This window comes from Aedes aegypti, chromosome 3, assembly GCF_002204515.2.
Source record: "Aedes aegypti strain LVP_AGWG chromosome 3, AaegL5.0 Primary Assembly, whole genome shotgun sequence".
NCBI classification, from domain to species: Eukaryota; Metazoa; Arthropoda; class Insecta; order Diptera; family Culicidae; genus Aedes; species Aedes aegypti.
Window position 1 is genome coordinate 299,800,646 of NC_035109.1, and position 16,393 is coordinate 299,817,038.

Sequence of the window (16,393 nt, forward strand, 5' to 3'; positions counted from 1 at the left end):
AGGTAAGAACTCATAGAAAAATTTATTTATTTTTATAGGTAATAATGTTCAGCTCTGAAATTACAATTGATGGAAAATTCGTAAACAAGCCTTTTCTGTCCCATGTGAATAGGAAATCCAGCAAACATGGGACTGACATGCATTTATGGGCAGCTAAGTTCCCACTGGGATAGAGCCTGTTTCCCAGCTTAGTGTTTTTCATTGCTACAGTTGCCTTTTTCATATTTTTATATCGTGTGGCAGGTACGCAGGTACTTTATGCCAAGGGAAGTCAAGGAAATTTGCATTATGAAAAAAATCTTGGACCGTCTGGGAATCAAACCCAGACGTCTTCAGCGTGGCTTTGCTTTGTAGCCACGGACGTCACAAGGCTAAGGAAGGTCCCTACAATTATTTTTCTGCCATTAGGTTGTTGAAATAATAAATATAAGACAGGGGTATGAAAAACTGTGAAAAACATTCATTCCACCAGAAATTAAGGTAACTTAGGAATAAGGACTATCGGCATAGACGACCAAGTCAATAGGAAGTGACTGTACAACATTCTTTCGGACAATATAAGGTGTTTCGGATAGAAGTGGGATGTCATCAGTTCAATAAACTTCCATCTTACCTGGGTATGACGAACAGCTGTATTTAACCGAACAAGAAAAAGATACAAGTAACTCACTTTGCTTACTCTCCAGAATAATTAACTGCTCACACCAAACTGGGATGGCTATCCCTAATCCAGGTTGCATTACATGTCTTCTGGATGCAAACAAAACGGTAGTAAACTCAGAAAAAAAAATGAGATCTATTACACTACTGCTGTAGCGACACGTAGTCATCGTGGCCGCGCAATCTGGAGTGATGTATGGAAGCCAGCCTCGTTCTCGCTGTCGACGGGTATAACCAGATTCCGGACAACTTCTTGGTGAACCGCTGCGCTGCGATTGAGCGGAACAAACTTTTGCACACTGACACTTTTATTTCTTTATTCCTATCTAGAATAAGTGAATCTAATCAGTGTTCGAAATTTATTCAAGTGATCATTTGGAATAGATTGCAGTGACATAGGAAATAAAAGAATGCTCTTTTATGCTTTTGGAGCAGAACTATTGAGATAAAACTGTTGCTTCATGTAATGTGCATTATGGGTGTAGATAATAATTGATATCTTATGGTACTAAAATATGTTATTAGATAAGCTAACTTTTGGGGGAGGATGTATTTGAACGTTCTCGTGTCTAAGATTACGGAATCAATAAACCCTTGACTATACACATTGTTTCATTCAAATGTTTATTTTTTATGGATTGCATGTGAAACATTGTGACACGCAATATGGGAGCGACAAATGTAATTAAACATCAGTAAATAAAATCAAAATCATTCACATTTAACGCAATTCTCGATACAATCTCACCTTGGGTTCACACTCCGTCATCATGTTTCGTATCCTTGTTTGGTTTCCCTTTATTACAGGAGGGAGAAGCCTTTCAGAAACTGCTCTCCAGTCACTTTTTTTGCCATTGTTCGATTCACTATATTTGTCTTTGTTTGAAACTGTCTTCTGAACTATGTTTGGCTTTTCTGAGTTTATAATTATCACCTTTCATTGAAGTGTCTTTGCTTGTTTGTCTGTTACTATTGTTCATTTTTCTTTGTTTCTTCGGGTATTTACTGGACTGTTAAACCACAAGAGTATGATAACGAGAAACTGAGAACTTTGTAGTATTTGTTGTGTTTGATTCTTCACTGTTCCACAACTTTCCAACGGTTTCCATGCCGATTTGAACACCACACTAGGCGACGCTCCTTTGTTTGGGGGAGGCAATCGAATTACACACTTTAGCTGTTGCAGATTTAAACAATTCCGAAGATAAATCAATATACAATTATTCATGAGTCCATCTGATATAAGAACATTGACCATTTTTTAGAACAGAATAACACTTTGATATTGGGAAATCAATGCATTCAGAAGTAAGTTAAATGTGGCAAGTTGTGTATGGTTCTATAGATAAACACATCATTACACAGTATCATATAGTGGCATGAATATTACAGATACAGATCATATAATAGTAAATTTAGTTGTAAAAATCATCATAAAGCAGTAGTTTACTGTATGAAAATTACCTTCCCGGTCGGACGAGATCAAACTCGCACTATATTTTCCCCGTACGTCCCTACGCCAATATCCTCCGGCAACTTTAGCTAAAACCTGCACTGTTAGCGTCTGTTTTTTGATGATCTTGTCGATGAAAGTAAAAAGAAGCTTGAGAAAATAAAGAATGGGACATACGATTGGTAATAAAATAGTATAAATGTCAAAGAAAAATGGCCATTTTTCTTATTTAATAAAATAGATGTTTATGATAAGGTAAATGAAATGATAAATATAATAATATAGAACAGTGTGATATCAATTCATTTAATAAGTTTAGTATTTAGTTTAATCGTATGATAGTGGCATCTATATGGAATTGTCTACATCATTTGGTAAAGCATATAATTCGAAAAACATATATACCATAATCTAAAAGGAACTCATTTGTAGCAGTGTATTCAGATGCGCCAATATGACTGGGAGAGTTCGCTTTCGGGTAAAATATTGACACAGAAGCGAACCCTCAAAGACCCGCCGTAGTTCGGGAGACTATTACAGGAAACGCACCGCACAGTTCTCGCTTGGTTTTTTTCGTCGCAGTGTAGAACAGTTACTTTTGCACGGTACCGTCATACCCGGAATCAAACCCATCCAAAACCTAAAGTTTCAAACGGACACATACACATATATAGATTCTATTGAATTTGAATGCATTTGGTTAATGTTTAGTTTACTACGCTTTCTTTACGTTTACGTTAAGTTGAATGTTCTTGTTCTTTTCAGTTTCTTGATTATAGCTACGTTTAGTGTCTGTGTTTTTCTGCTTTTACTATTAAGCTGTGATCAACCCTAGTTTTTCATTTGACCTACATAGCTTCAACGCTAGTTTTGTTACTCTGTATTTCTGTCGAATAGTCGATACATATGGTTATATAGCATTCATAATCTGCAATAAACATTATTGAAAAGAAAGAAAATATGGTTTTGATGATGTTGCATATAATTTGTAGAAGAACGGAAGGATTTGTAAAAAAAGAAAAAAAAAGTACTTAAAACTAGCAATACAAATTATAATGTATATAATATAGCATTTAATTGATTTTAAGTATCATACTGGAAAATATACTTATTAGATGAGTCAAAGTACAATCAAGCTCAAATTTCACAATGAAATACAGACCTACAAAAAGGGATAAAAATTGGTCCCAACCACCTAAACAAACCTTTTTAAATTTATTTAGTTGATGGAATGTTATTTAAGCCATGGTATGGAAAATTTACAAACAAATGTGATTTGATCTAAAACTCCAGGAAAATGAAACGACACTGTTTTTGTGAAAATGTAAATTTGAATCAGACGAGATTCATTGCCCTGTTACGAGTGTCACTCCACGGTGAAAATGTATTACTGCAAAACTTGCGATTAGCATATATGTATATACAGTATAAAAAGTCGCATACAAATAAATTGGGAATCACTGTCACCGTACTGTCACTTCGTCATTTTTACTGTGAAGTGTCACTCGTAATAATGACTTTTTATAAGTTCTTGGTTAAGCCCATGTGGAAGACAGGATAGGTTCTAACGCGATAATAACAAAATATCAATGTAAGGTCGCAGCAAAAATTAAGTGGTAAACAATGTTGATTCAGTTTTTGCTTATCAATTTTGCAAGGCTGGAAAAATATCTCTTCTTTAAAATCTAAAAAAAAGCAATTTGAGCTGAGATATCGATTTCAAATTCGCTTGTTGAAACATCTGTAATCAATTCCAGATTAAGTATGAAATACATAACCTTTGACTCTTTTTCTACTATACCATCAATTTCCAAAGAATACAAACTGAATCAAATTAGTACAATTTGCACAAAAAATATCGGAAAATTTTTAAACTACTTATTTATTTTACTAAATACCAAAATATCTGCCCAAAAAAATACCATTCTATTTTCTAATACCTCGAAATCGAATTCGATTTGGTTTACGACGACAACCGTATTACTGGAGTATTGGAAAACCGAAAAAAAATTGTTATCAAAGGGGCAAATGCTAGATAACTTCATGAACAAAAAAAAAAAAAAACAAAAAGCTCTCTAGACTCAATAAAAATATATGACACTATGACTCTATCGTTCCATAGTAGTGGCGAACTCGCCAATGGAAAAAAGTCACTCTAATAAGGGTAAATAATAATATTAATCATACCACAGCTTAGTTGTTTGGAAAATGTTTCAGATTCCGACGACATTGTTCATATCGTTTAGAATTTTCAGGTCAGGGTTTGAAATAAAATAACATAAGACCGTAATAACCCTTTCGACTAAATGTAAATAAAGCACAATTGTCCCATGTAGATAAAATGCAGTTATGATACATCGCTCAAGATTTGCATATGATATTTCTCATCAACTATGTGACAAGAGAGCTCTAGTGAAACTCATACGATTTAATGGATCATTGAAAGGTACTAATTTGTTTGCACATTGCATCCAAATGAGGCATTAACACATTGTGACTTTGATGGCGCTTGCTTGCCATTGCGGCCGTTCTGGTTATTTGAATAATCCACTATGAATCATTATCGGAAAGAATGAAGATTTTCATTGAAATTCATTCAAGTACAATGAACATGCGACCACGTTCTCTCTGATCACGACGTTTTTGGTTCGATTCCAGGTAGCGATATTTTCATTTCAAGCAACATTATTTTTGCTTTTGTTTGAATATATGGAATCGAACTCTCCATCTTTAGCAAAGGCTCAACTTGAATAAGTGTGCGTTTAACGAATATTTTAGGCCAAAGATGCAATTGAAGAAAACAGAAGATTGTTTCCGCAATCGTTTTCAAACGAAGTGTGAAACTTTCCTTCAAATGTTAATCAACGCGATTTTCGGCTGTAGGCTGGTCGACCTCAGAATAAGTGAGTGTGACTTCATTATTGTACAGTCAGTGACATAAGTAAGTAGGGTGATATACGTATTCTCGGCAGCCTAAGTCGATACAGCGCTTCTTTTGTTATGTTCTCGGACACACGCAGACAAATTACGTGTTTGTCTCTTTACATTTATGCGCTGCTCAATCGTCAATCGATTCACACCGACAGAATTGTTTAAATCATTTTGGAAACGTATTTACAACGTTTTGAACACCTTATGTGACTATTGTCGACAGCCTCGTTTTCTTCGGCACCCTCTTTTTCCATTAAAACTGCTGGCTGCTCTTCGGCAACTCCAAATCAACCGGATTTTAATGAGCATTTATTTCAATTAATAACATCTCTGGCGAAATGGTTTGTTAAGGCTAGAAAATCTCGTCAGCGGAAAGCTAACAGAACAAAGAATCATCTGAATGTGAATTTGGCGTTTTAATTTTGATTGCCGACAATACTGCCCATAAACGCATAATTGTCCCATGTGAATAGGAAATCCAGCAAACATGGGACTGACATGCGTTTATGGGCAGAATAGTCGACTGATGCCGAAGTCGTAATAACCCTAACCAAATGCTGTTTTTCCACTAAAAATGTCCATTTTTTAAATCACCTAAAATTTTATCTGTAGTGAATTCATTAAAGTTATTTTCCAAAAAGTTTCAGTGAGTTGTTCAAAGACAATAGTAAGTATCCAAAAGATTTTTCATTTTAATTCAAAAAACGGTAAGTTGTGGGTGGTTGATTTGTTCGGCAAATTTATTCACATTCACAAGTTACGCAAATCCACAGAACACACCAATCACTTACAGCTTAACGTTTTTCAAATGAAATTAAAAACAAATCTCTTGGTCACTTGCTTTTGTCTTTGAACAACTCTCTAAAACGATTTAAAAAATGACTGGATTGTAAAGAATTCAGAAATTTAGGTGATTTGTTGTTCGTCAACCAAATTTGAATCAAACCAGACCACCAATTTGTGTCACTGACTGTATCATTAAAACAGTTGGAAACAACACTATTGCTTGAAAAGATTTGTCACTTCAAAAATCCATTTTTAATTGATATGATTTGATGATCAGTACATGTACAATGGGAGATATTTGAATCATAAAACTAGTGATATAAAAAACCATAGCGACCTATTGTGTATTTTTCCTGGAGTTTCAGTGATAATATGTAAATATATAAATTTCATATATACTTTAATAATATATACGCTTATCAGTATGTAGGATTGTGCTTGTAAACCATTTTTAAATCTCATTGAAAATAAAAATAAAAGTTTCAAAACGTAACAAAATATATGAATCAATAGTTTTACGTTATACAGGTCTATGACAAGTAAAAAATATAATAAGGTGGTAAAAACAAGAAGCTAAAATTGTTACATTTCACAGATACGCTTGGAAACATAATGTGATCGAAACAAACATAAATGGAAACACAAGGGACAACAGAAGAAATGAACTGGTGACAACAAGAAAAGAATATTGAGAAATAGTTACACAATGGCACCTACCTTAACATTTTACGGGATTGGAAGGGGGAGAAAAGTCGTCATCGGGTGGGTGGAGCATTCGACTCTGGTACGCACATCTAGCGTACACTCGTTAGTTTTTGTCCGGGCCCTGGCCGCCTTGTTGCTGACCAGGTTGTCCACCTTGCTGTCCCGGATATCCTCCCCCATAGGGATACCCTTGGTATCCTCCGGGTTGGCCTCCGGCGGCTGCCCCCGCGTAGTACTGTTGGAACTGTTGGGCATTGAAACCTCCGGCTGCTTGCTGTGCTGCCATCTGTTGTGGATTGCCACCACCAGCGCCTCCGGGTGCTCCACCGGCACCGCCAAATTGCTGCCCAGCTGCACCTCCCGGTTGACCTCCGCTACCAGCCCCAGACGGCACAGACTATTATCATATCAATCACGGGGGAAAAAGAAAAAAAAAACAAATTCCACCGTCGAATCGGACATTTTCAAATCTAGTGCGAAGATTTCCGTTGGTAGACCAACGGTAGTTTATACCTTATTAGCAGCGATTTGCTTTTCAATCGCCTCGGCTTCGTCGATCCTACCGAGTCGTCGGTAGTACTCGGCCCATTCGGCACTGTAATCCGCTTGGCCACCACCGCCGCCTCCGCCACTCGCCTGTTGAGCTCCGGCATTGCTCGTTGCAACCACTGATGTACCTTGGACAGTTTGATTAGCTAATTGGGTTCGAAATCAAAACAGTAACAGAACAGAAGGGAGCAAAAAATCGCCCGCGAATCGATACACACAACCAATGGAATTTCATAATGATGAAATAATAAAACAAAAATAAAAGATATTACGAGGACCGGTTGTAAAAAAGGCAGTCCAGGAGAAAAAAGATAGCAATGATTTGCATCAGTTAGAATATTATGCTAAACAGTTCGAAGGATTTAAGGTATATGAAGATAGTTGGTTTGACTCGATAGGATTCTGCGTGCGAATATCGCAACCGAAATTACCTTGTGTCGTTTGGACCGTCGCTGCCACTGCTGCCGCTGCGCCTTGTTGCGATGCCGCCTGTCGTGCCTTGACCTGTTGTTCGATCATCTCTGCCTCCCGGTGCATTCCCATTTGTCTGGAAGAGGATGAACAAGATCGATTCAGATGTCCGGAGCTTGAAGACTGCATCGGTACTAACCGATAGTATTCAATCCATTGCTGCGAGTAGTCCGCTTGTCCACCACCAGCTTGCTGTTGCTGTTGGACTGCCGCAGCGGACGCCGCACTGGCTTGTACCTGAGGGGTTTGTTCCCACGACTGTTGCTGATAGCCACCCCAGCTCTGACCATAGGCATTCTGTTGGCCATTGTTCTGATACTGTTGGGCGGGAGCAGTCGAGGTACCAACGTAGACCAGATTGATTTCCATGTTGATCTTGTCCTGGATCAATCGCTTCGCTTCCTCAATTTGGTGTGGTTCACCCTTTGTGGTGAAAGTTTTCTCGTTCGTCTGGTTAGCGGACGCCTTGCGATCCATTTCGGTGTGGGCTCCAGACTGCTGGTTGATCTGCTTGATGGTGTCTCCACCGCGGCCGATGATAATCTACAGAAAGATTGAAGAAATTGTGTTTAGATTGAACATGTGATCGGATGATGAATTAGGATACTTACACCACACTTGTTAACCGGAACCGTGAACGTGTATTCTTCTCGTGTGACTTGCGGACCACTGAAGTCATTGCCATACTGTCCATTGTTGCCGTTGTCGTGGTTGTCACGGCCACCCCGATGCGGTCGATCTCCCCGATCTCCGCGGTCATCCCGATCGCCACCCCGACCTCCGCGTCCACCACCACCTTGTTCTCGGCGTTGGACACTTTCGATCAGCTCCTCGATCATTCGTTTTCCCTCTTCGACTTGAGCCCTGGAGCCTTGCACAATGCAACGACGGTCACCCGGTCCGTCACCACGACCCTGAATGAACTGCAGCTTGCAGCCAGAATCGCCCTGAATCTTTTTGATCATGTCACCTCCTTTGCCGATGACGACGCCAACTGCTGACTTTGGAACGAAGACTTCCGCCTGTTCGGTTCCGTTCATTGGTGCCTGCTGTTGTCGTTGGGCGTTATAGTTATCCTTCTCCTGGATAAGGTCAAAGACCAGCTGTTTGGCATGTTCCACCTTTTGTGGATCGCCGGAAATACGTAGTGGTTTTTCCATTTCCTGTCCTGGTCCATCTTGGATAATGACCATTTTGGCTCCGGATTTCTCCTGCAGTTGTTTGATTGTTTCGCCTCCTTTACCAATGATCAGTCCCACCTTGGAACCGGGGATCATTATTTCTTGGTAGGGTTGGTTATTGAAGTTTCCTGGGCCTCCGCCGAATCCTCCGCGGCCACCGCCTCCGGCACCACCATGGTTGCCATTGTCCATTGGGCCATTGTGGCCACCGCCTCCCTGTTGGTTCACCATCTTGCTAATAAGGTCACGTGCTCTCTGGACTGGATCCTGTGCTCCACCGGCGGTTGAGTTCGAGTTTGAGTTATTATTGATTTGCGACAAACGTGCGGCTACGGCTGCAGCTTGAGCAGCGGCTTGCATAGCAGCTGGACTCATGCCAGTCGGCGAATGGGCATTGTTATAATCGGACTGTCCACCAAACTTTTTCGATTCTGGTCCCGAGTCGTCCTCAATCGATCTCTTAACCGGTTGGTTACCACCCGGGTGTATTTTAGCTGCAATCTTTTTTTTATGGGGGAACGAGATATGGAAAGTGGTTACAATTTTGAACAGCGTAATGCAAAGCTTAAACTTCACGCAATGTGCCTAAAAACGATGCAAAACGTCTCAATCGAAATATGTGAATAGTGCACTTTAGAAGCTCGGATTAAATTTTTAATTGAATACTTTAAGAATTTTCATCTTCTTCTTCTTCATCTTTTCTGGCGTTACGTCCCCACTGGGCAGAGCCTGCTTCTGTTCTCAGCTTAGTGTTCTTATGAGCACTTCCACAGTTATTAACTGAGAGCTTACTATGCCAATGACCATTTTTGCATGCGTTTATCGTGTGGCAGGTACGAAGATACTCTATGCCCTGGGAAGTCGAGAAAATTTCCAACCCGAAAAGATCCTCGACCGGTGGGATTCGAACCCACGACCCTCAGCTTGATCTTGCTGAATAGCTGCGCGTTTACCGCTACGGCTATTTGGGCCCCTCAAGAATTTTCATCTATAATCAGCTATCCCGGAAAACCTTGTATTGCTCAATGATGTAATTCTAGCTTAACATGTGAAAAAGAAGAATCAATCTCGGCAAATCGAATCTTCTCCCGTTCACTCGGACGAATTTCGACTGTTCTTTTAAAATTCATTCTACTAAAAGAGAGAAGAGAATCAGCTCTAACTGTTAACGTAAAACAACTTGTAATTCATTGTCATTATTACACTTATCATTCGTAACTTATTGATCAAGACATTCATTACTTTTGGGAGACGTTTTGTAGTGATTTGTGATAGTTTGAAGTATTTTTGGTTGAAAACCTGTTCATATGTGCTGCTTCATGGCGTAAATGTATTTCATTTGGTTTAACTAGCTGTTGGGTTAAAATTCGATTTCCTCATTTTTTGCATAGATTAGGCTCATTATACTGCCGTGAATTGCAAATATGATTTCTGTTTATTGAGGGACAATTTTGTCGTTTTTTCGACACCACAAATGGGGTCGACTTGTGCTCCACGGCATCTAGGCCTTCCAGAATCCTCAAAATTCTATCAAACAGAAATAAATAGATTGAATAGAAGTCATAGATCATTTAATTCATGGTTTGGCTATCATAAACACACAGTGAATTACTCATCTCCATTATGTCAAAATATATGACCCATAACGCCACCATGACAATTGCGAGCACAGTCTATACTGAACAAAAATTCCTGCCGGTGCATGGCATCTTCGTTTTCCGTATTTTGAATAAGACGAAACAATATGGTGCATCCACAGTCTATTGAACAAAAAATATCCAATTCTGTGTTGATAAATTTTCACTGTGTTAAAATGTGTTAAACTGTGTGATAAATGTTCACTATAAATTTGAGTTGAATTAGCAGATAATTCAATAATAAAAAAAATGGAAATTATACATTTATTTTATGAAATATCAGCAGGAAAACTGATAATAAAATACATCAAAATCATCTTTGCAAATCGTAACGTAAACATGGCAGCCTCAGTAGAACAACATCGTCTGATGATTCTTTATTTTCAAATGAATAGGCCTTTTCATGTGACAGATCCGTCTATGCATTTGTTTACCGGTGCTAACACGGGCCTGTCATTTTCATAGAAAAACTGTCAAAGAGCTTCCGGACCAGCTGATTTAAACCGTATGTTATAATGGCGAGATTCTTAGAATTTTCAGCAGATTGCTGAGGATATTGGGCGGAGTCTGGATAGCCATATCGGACATTTGGGGTTCTCCTAAGACTCCTTAGGTATCTCGTGAAATTACAGCCGAATACTGTGGATTTCTTATAGTATTTTGAATACTTTTTGAAAATCTTCTTCTTTAACTTTATTACAGAGCTCAGAGCTTAAACTGAGCTGGTTCGTCTCTGAAAAAGGAGGGTCTCCTGAAGGGGTTCTAAACAAATTTTCAGTTTTGGTACAGTTCAAAATGCACGAAGCCGTCTTTCCGGTACATAGTCAGTGTTTATGGCCTGCGGTGATTTCATCAACGTGTATCATTAGTCGTGTCAGTTAGAGAGTTGGTTTTGGTCGAGTATTGCCCTGCTTACCAAGTCCTCCGAGACCAACATGAAATCTGTCTCAGCATCAGAGAAATACTGTCTAACGACATAGACAGGGAAAGATCACTAATTGAATTTCTCAAAAACACTAGCTAAATTTTGGGGATTTTGAACAGGTTTCCAGCGAAATTAGGAGATTTCTAGCGGTAGTCTAGGAAGTCCTTATGAACTTTTGATAAGTGTCATTCCATACTTGACAATTTACAGCAATATCGCTGCGGGATCTTGAAATTCTAAGCGATATCCTCAAAATTCCTACAGCTCTTGGAGAGATGCCAATACCTATCAAACTCTTAGGCAAGATCCTAAGAATCCTAAGCGAGGTCCAGTGGATTCCAATCGAGCAGCTTCGGAGTCCTAATGGGTTTCTGTGGATTTTTAATGGACATCCGATATTCTTACCGGACTCTTGGAGGAATTCATATGGTTGATTTATAAGCCCAACTTCTAAAACGCATTTCAAACTCATTTCAAATTGAAGTGAATTTATTTTTTTTACATTGACTTGTACAGAAAAAATAGTACAGAAAAAGCATAAAAAACATCATTGAAAATATTTCGGCAGTAAAAATATTTATGTTATTAAGAGTTCAAATTAAATTTTCGGTTGGATAAAATATTGAACTGGAACTTTCATCTAAGCAAGGTTATAAGTAAGGGCACTAATGCCCTTAGGGGCTGCAATAAAGCCCTAGGAAAAACTTGGTGACTGCGACCTAATATGGTAAACTGGATTTATTTAGCAATAGTCCGACCAAAAATTACTTATACTTCACTGGTATGGTGGCCCAAGATAAACGAGGTAACCGCACAATTCAATTTTCAATTTTTTTTTTCTTAGTGATTCGATTATCCGGAAGATTTGATTATCCGGAGTGAAAAAAAACGGTACTCCGGATAATCGAGTCCGACCTGTATATGTTTACTAAAAGTTTTCTGAATAAAGTACCGTCAAACGGGGTGACTTGCAACGGCGGGGTGACTTGCAACACATTGTAATTTACAACTAAATTTCACCATAAAACATAATTTTCAATAGAAAATTCATTTTAAATCGGTGCTTCAATACGTGTGACTCACAATTCAAGTAGGGGCCACGATTAAAGCTGTTATTATAAATATTTTCATACAATAAACATAATTCTTTTAAATGTCTTGAAAACTGATACTTGATGGAAGTTCAAAATCGTGACCTGAAAACATGAGCTAGATTTAATGTACAAAAGTAATACTCTACATCTTGTTTCTATAACTAATAAGTGATAATATGACGAACTTTATTTTACGAAATTGTAGCAACAACTTTTTAATAACAATATTTTTTATATACATGTACCTACTTGCAACACTTTATTTCTAAGCAATTTAGAGTTTTATAAAAGTTAAAAACTTTTGTGTTAGATCTACTTTATAATCAAAAGAGTAATAACTCATCAATCAACTACAAACACTCGTTAAAAATATTGTTCAGTTAAGATATTGGACCTTGATGATTTAACGCTTTTTTTTTTCCATACAAAAATAGCTCAATTATTTTCTTACAAAAATGTATTCTAAATGCTCTTATACTGGTTAGAATGCTTTAAATACATGAATAACAATACTTAACAAGTGTGACTTATAAAAAATATCAACATTTTGTTGGAAAAAAACTAAATTAGCATTGAGTGTTGCAAGTCACCCCGCACAAGGACATTAAAAAAAATTCACCTTTTTGATGACTTTTGATATGACAAAATAATTCGATTCAATTTTCTATCATCTCATTCTGTAGGCGAGTCGGCCATTCAAAGTTTTACAAGGAATTTAGATTTTTAGATAACGTTTAGATCATGGTTTTGGTTGATTGAAGTTGAAAAGTGTTGCAAGTCACCCCGTTTGACGGTATATCAATAGATTCACCCCCGCACCAAATGCACGATGTACAAAACGCTCATAAGACCGGTAGTCCTCTATGGGCATGAGGCGTGGACTATGCTCGAGGAGGACTTGCAAGCTCTTGGGGTTGGAGAGCATGGGTCACAGTCGAGAATGGAGAGAAGCGGCCAAGAACCGAGTGAATTGGCGTAATATTGTTGGCGAGGCTTTATCAAGATAATTGATGTAAAGCCAAATAACTAAGTAAGTATATCAATAAAATAGAACTTAGTCTGCGTTTTGTTTGATTTTATGCTGCAAAGTACACTGAAGTTTTTTGACACGGATCATTGCCGTAAACAATGCTGTTTAAGTGGGAATCAATGTTAACGCAATACAGCTCAACTTCCCTTCCGAAGAAAATCTTCACCATAACTTTTGAAGCCATAAGCGATAATGTCGGGGATGGGATCGGATTCGATCCCCGGTCCTCGGCGTGAGGGAAGCGTTAGTTTTAACCACTACACTAGGTCCATCCCCCAGTGCACAGATTCTAATTTAACACTAAACGACGAATAAGCATGCTCCAATGGCACAGCCGGGAAACATATCTAACGAAAAGTTTTAACGACTGGAGTGGAAATCGTACTCACACCTCATGACAGATTGCTTAACTGCCTGACGACACTATCCGAAGCCCAATTCCGTAATTTAGTCAAACTTTCACAGATTTCGGTGATTTTACTTGTAAACCCACTGTATAATGCTGAATAGCAATTTATTCTGAGGTGCAATCAAAATGTTACAAACTAAAGGTTGGCTTTGAAAGGAATTTCAAAAATGCATCATTCTAATGTATTACTCTAAAAACATCACAAATTGCTTAGGGAACACATTATATCCCGCTAAATTCAAACTTTATCAAATTTGAATGGTATAGTTTAGTCGAAAACGACGATGATTATTTGATATTCTACCTTCTACTAAGAGAAATTGAATTATTTCACTGAGCTTTTTACCTATAAAATTTTAATTTCAAACAAGTCGTTACAGTAGTGGAACCGAAATGCGCAATTAAGTCTGGCGCCTAATTTTATACAAACGAAGGTAAAAAAAATACTCACATTAAATGGTTGAAAATCTACCAAAAAAAATCGCTGATTATACTTCTAGTTGGCTAATCTACTCCCCTAGACGCACAATATCCCAAAATGCAGCTACCCATGTGCCCAAAAAATAATGTAAAAAAAATAGCTTATGGCCTTGAAATAACCACCCGTGCGACGTTATAAAAATCTAGGTTTGCAAAACAAAACTCTTATTGCTCCTAAACTTCAACATTTCAGCAAAAAATCCAAAATTTCGTATCAAAAATGTAACAATTTTCACAGATAAAAACGAAGTAGACTATGCTGAAGAACCATCCCGTTATTCTATAGACGGCATCGGCTCATCCAAGCAACCTAACTCCCCCCTTTTCCATTCCACATACACACACACACACACACGTCATGGTGTGCTGCGTGCGGTGCCTCGCCCATCTCTCTTCCAATCGAAGCAACCATGTTGGATGGCAACGACGACCGAGAGTCCGCTAGCATTATCGATTTTTCGCCTGCTGTTCACTTTGTTCGTTCTCGCCTGTCTGCTCTTCTGTACTAGCAGGCCGCGCGGCCGCCATTTTCCCGGTTTCGATCGAGACGCTCTGCATGCATCATTATTTAGCACATCGTTTCCCCCCATCGAAACGCCCGGAGACAGAATAAAAACGTAGAAAGTTGTCTACCCCGGAAGATGAATAAACTGCCGTTTTCAAAAGAATCTTCTTCGTTCATTACTCACTTGTTTAGCTCTCTGTAAAGCGGCTGCAAATGCTGACGATTGACTAAAATTTTGCGAGTTCTGGTTGGAATAATCACTCATTATTAAAATAAATAAACCAATAAAGTAAAAATGGTCCTCGCACGGTAATTGCACACCCAGAACACTTTTTCAGCCAGTCTCGCACAAAATGCGCTTTTCCGCCACCGTTTTTCCGATTCGTCGCCGCAAATTTGGCAATTTTTTCTCCTTTTCGCTCGAAAATCCACGAGCACTTTTAAGAAAATTATTGTCTGTTTCTCGTCTCGCACCGTCGTCGCTTGGCAGCCCACTTTTTATTCCTCTTCTTGCTTCTTTTCTTGGCCACTAGTAAAATTCCTAACGTCGGGAAAGGGATTTTTCACTACTACTTCTTTTGGACCGTTTTTTCATCGGAACGGGTTTAACCAACTAGCAGAAAAAAAACTGAAGAGAAAACCGGGTTTTCCGGGCGGAAAACTCAACAAAAAACTAAAGAAAAAAGGTAGCGCTGCTGCTGCTGATGGATGAATAATCTGCTGCTACTGCTGCTGCTGGGCACGGGTATGGAGGACACAATTTTTCCGCACATCACACAAGAAGCACGACCCACTCACGGCAAGAGAAAACTGATGAATGACGCGGCGGTCGGCTTTCGGTCCGGGATCGGGATGATGATGGAGCGAAATGAGCGGGCGAAGCGAAACTCGACCGGGGGGCGCACGATGATGGCCGAATGGCGATTTGTGCCGACAGGCGGCGAAATCGGAAACGTCATCCGGTTTTAGTACAAACGTATGACAAGCATGAAAGCACGGAACCAAAAATCTCTTGTGAAATTTACCTATATTTTTGAGTATTTTTATTTATACAGAGTAGTGATCCTTTATAGAGAGATAGGCGGAAGTAAAATGGAATAATTTGGCAACAGACCAGCAGTGCTGTTTTTGCTCGGCGTCGAGAATAATATTGTAACACGGACATAACTTCCTCATTGCTAAAAAGTGTATTTTGTTTCGTTAAAGATCTTTCAGTTACATATCCAAGCTAATAAACAGTTAAAAACATCAGCAACTAAAAATTGAATTGACAAAAATTTAAAATAGAAAAATATTTCATATTTTTGCTTCGTGCAAAATTACTTTTACCGAAATAATTTCAAACGGATTACATTACTTCTCAAGAAAAGTTCAAAACAAACATAACGCATGTTCGTTTGGCTCACACTTTGACAGCACTCGCTGCTCGATTGGCTCACACTTTGACAGAAGTGTCAGCTTCCGCGAATCTCTCTTATAAAGGATTTCTAATACAGAGCTTCGCGATGAAAAATGGTTTAACCAACGTGTGAAGTTTGAACACAGAGAAACAGACGTAACACTTCGAACAAATCGCG

At 38.6% G+C, this 16,393-nt stretch overlaps 1 protein-coding gene across 4 annotated transcripts; it reads right to left on the minus strand.

The window, feature by feature from the left end:
- Positions 1 to 613: 613 nt before the first annotated feature.
- Positions 614 to 15,649, minus strand: LOC5568714 (far upstream element-binding protein 1). Of its 4 annotated transcripts, none has more exons than XR_002502500.1 (7): positions 15,001 to 15,649; positions 8,167 to 9,237; positions 7,695 to 8,098; positions 7,516 to 7,631; positions 7,049 to 7,212; positions 6,548 to 6,932; positions 614 to 3,041 (listed from the first exon to the last, which is right to left on the minus strand). XR_002502500.1 is itself a non-coding variant. In XM_021854057.1 (6 exons), the coding sequence occupies exons 1-6, from the start codon at positions 15,079 to 15,081 to the stop codon at positions 6,639 to 6,641; spliced, it is 2,148 nt and encodes a 715-aa protein (XP_021709749.1). In that variant the 5' UTR covers positions 15,082 to 15,649; the 3' UTR covers positions 6,543 to 6,638. The 4 variants fall into 4 exon arrangements, 1 of the variants encoding a protein (XP_021709749.1); XR_002502499.1 differs by having other exon boundaries at positions 1,101 to 3,041; positions 7,049 to 7,230; XR_002502501.1 differs by having other exon boundaries at positions 1,101 to 3,041; positions 7,049 to 7,203; positions 15,001 to 15,638.
- Positions 15,650 to 16,393: the final 744 nt, after the last annotated feature.

What these genes read in the sequence shown, in the direction of transcription:
- LOC5568714 (XM_021854057.1), bottom strand. Translation starts at nt 15,081, where the DNA reads ATGAGTGATTATTCCAACCAGAACTCGCAAAATTTTAGTCAATCGTCA. An exon ending in CTTTACAGAGAGCTAAACAA is followed by an intron (nt 9,238 to 15,000) that starts GTGAGTAATGAA and finishes CATAAAAAAAAG; the next exon opens with ATTGCAGCTAAAATACACCC. An exon ending in CAATGGATTGAATACTATCG is followed by an intron (nt 7,632 to 7,694) that starts GTTAGTACCGAT and finishes ATCCTCTTCCAG; the next exon opens with ACAAATGGGAATGCACCGGG.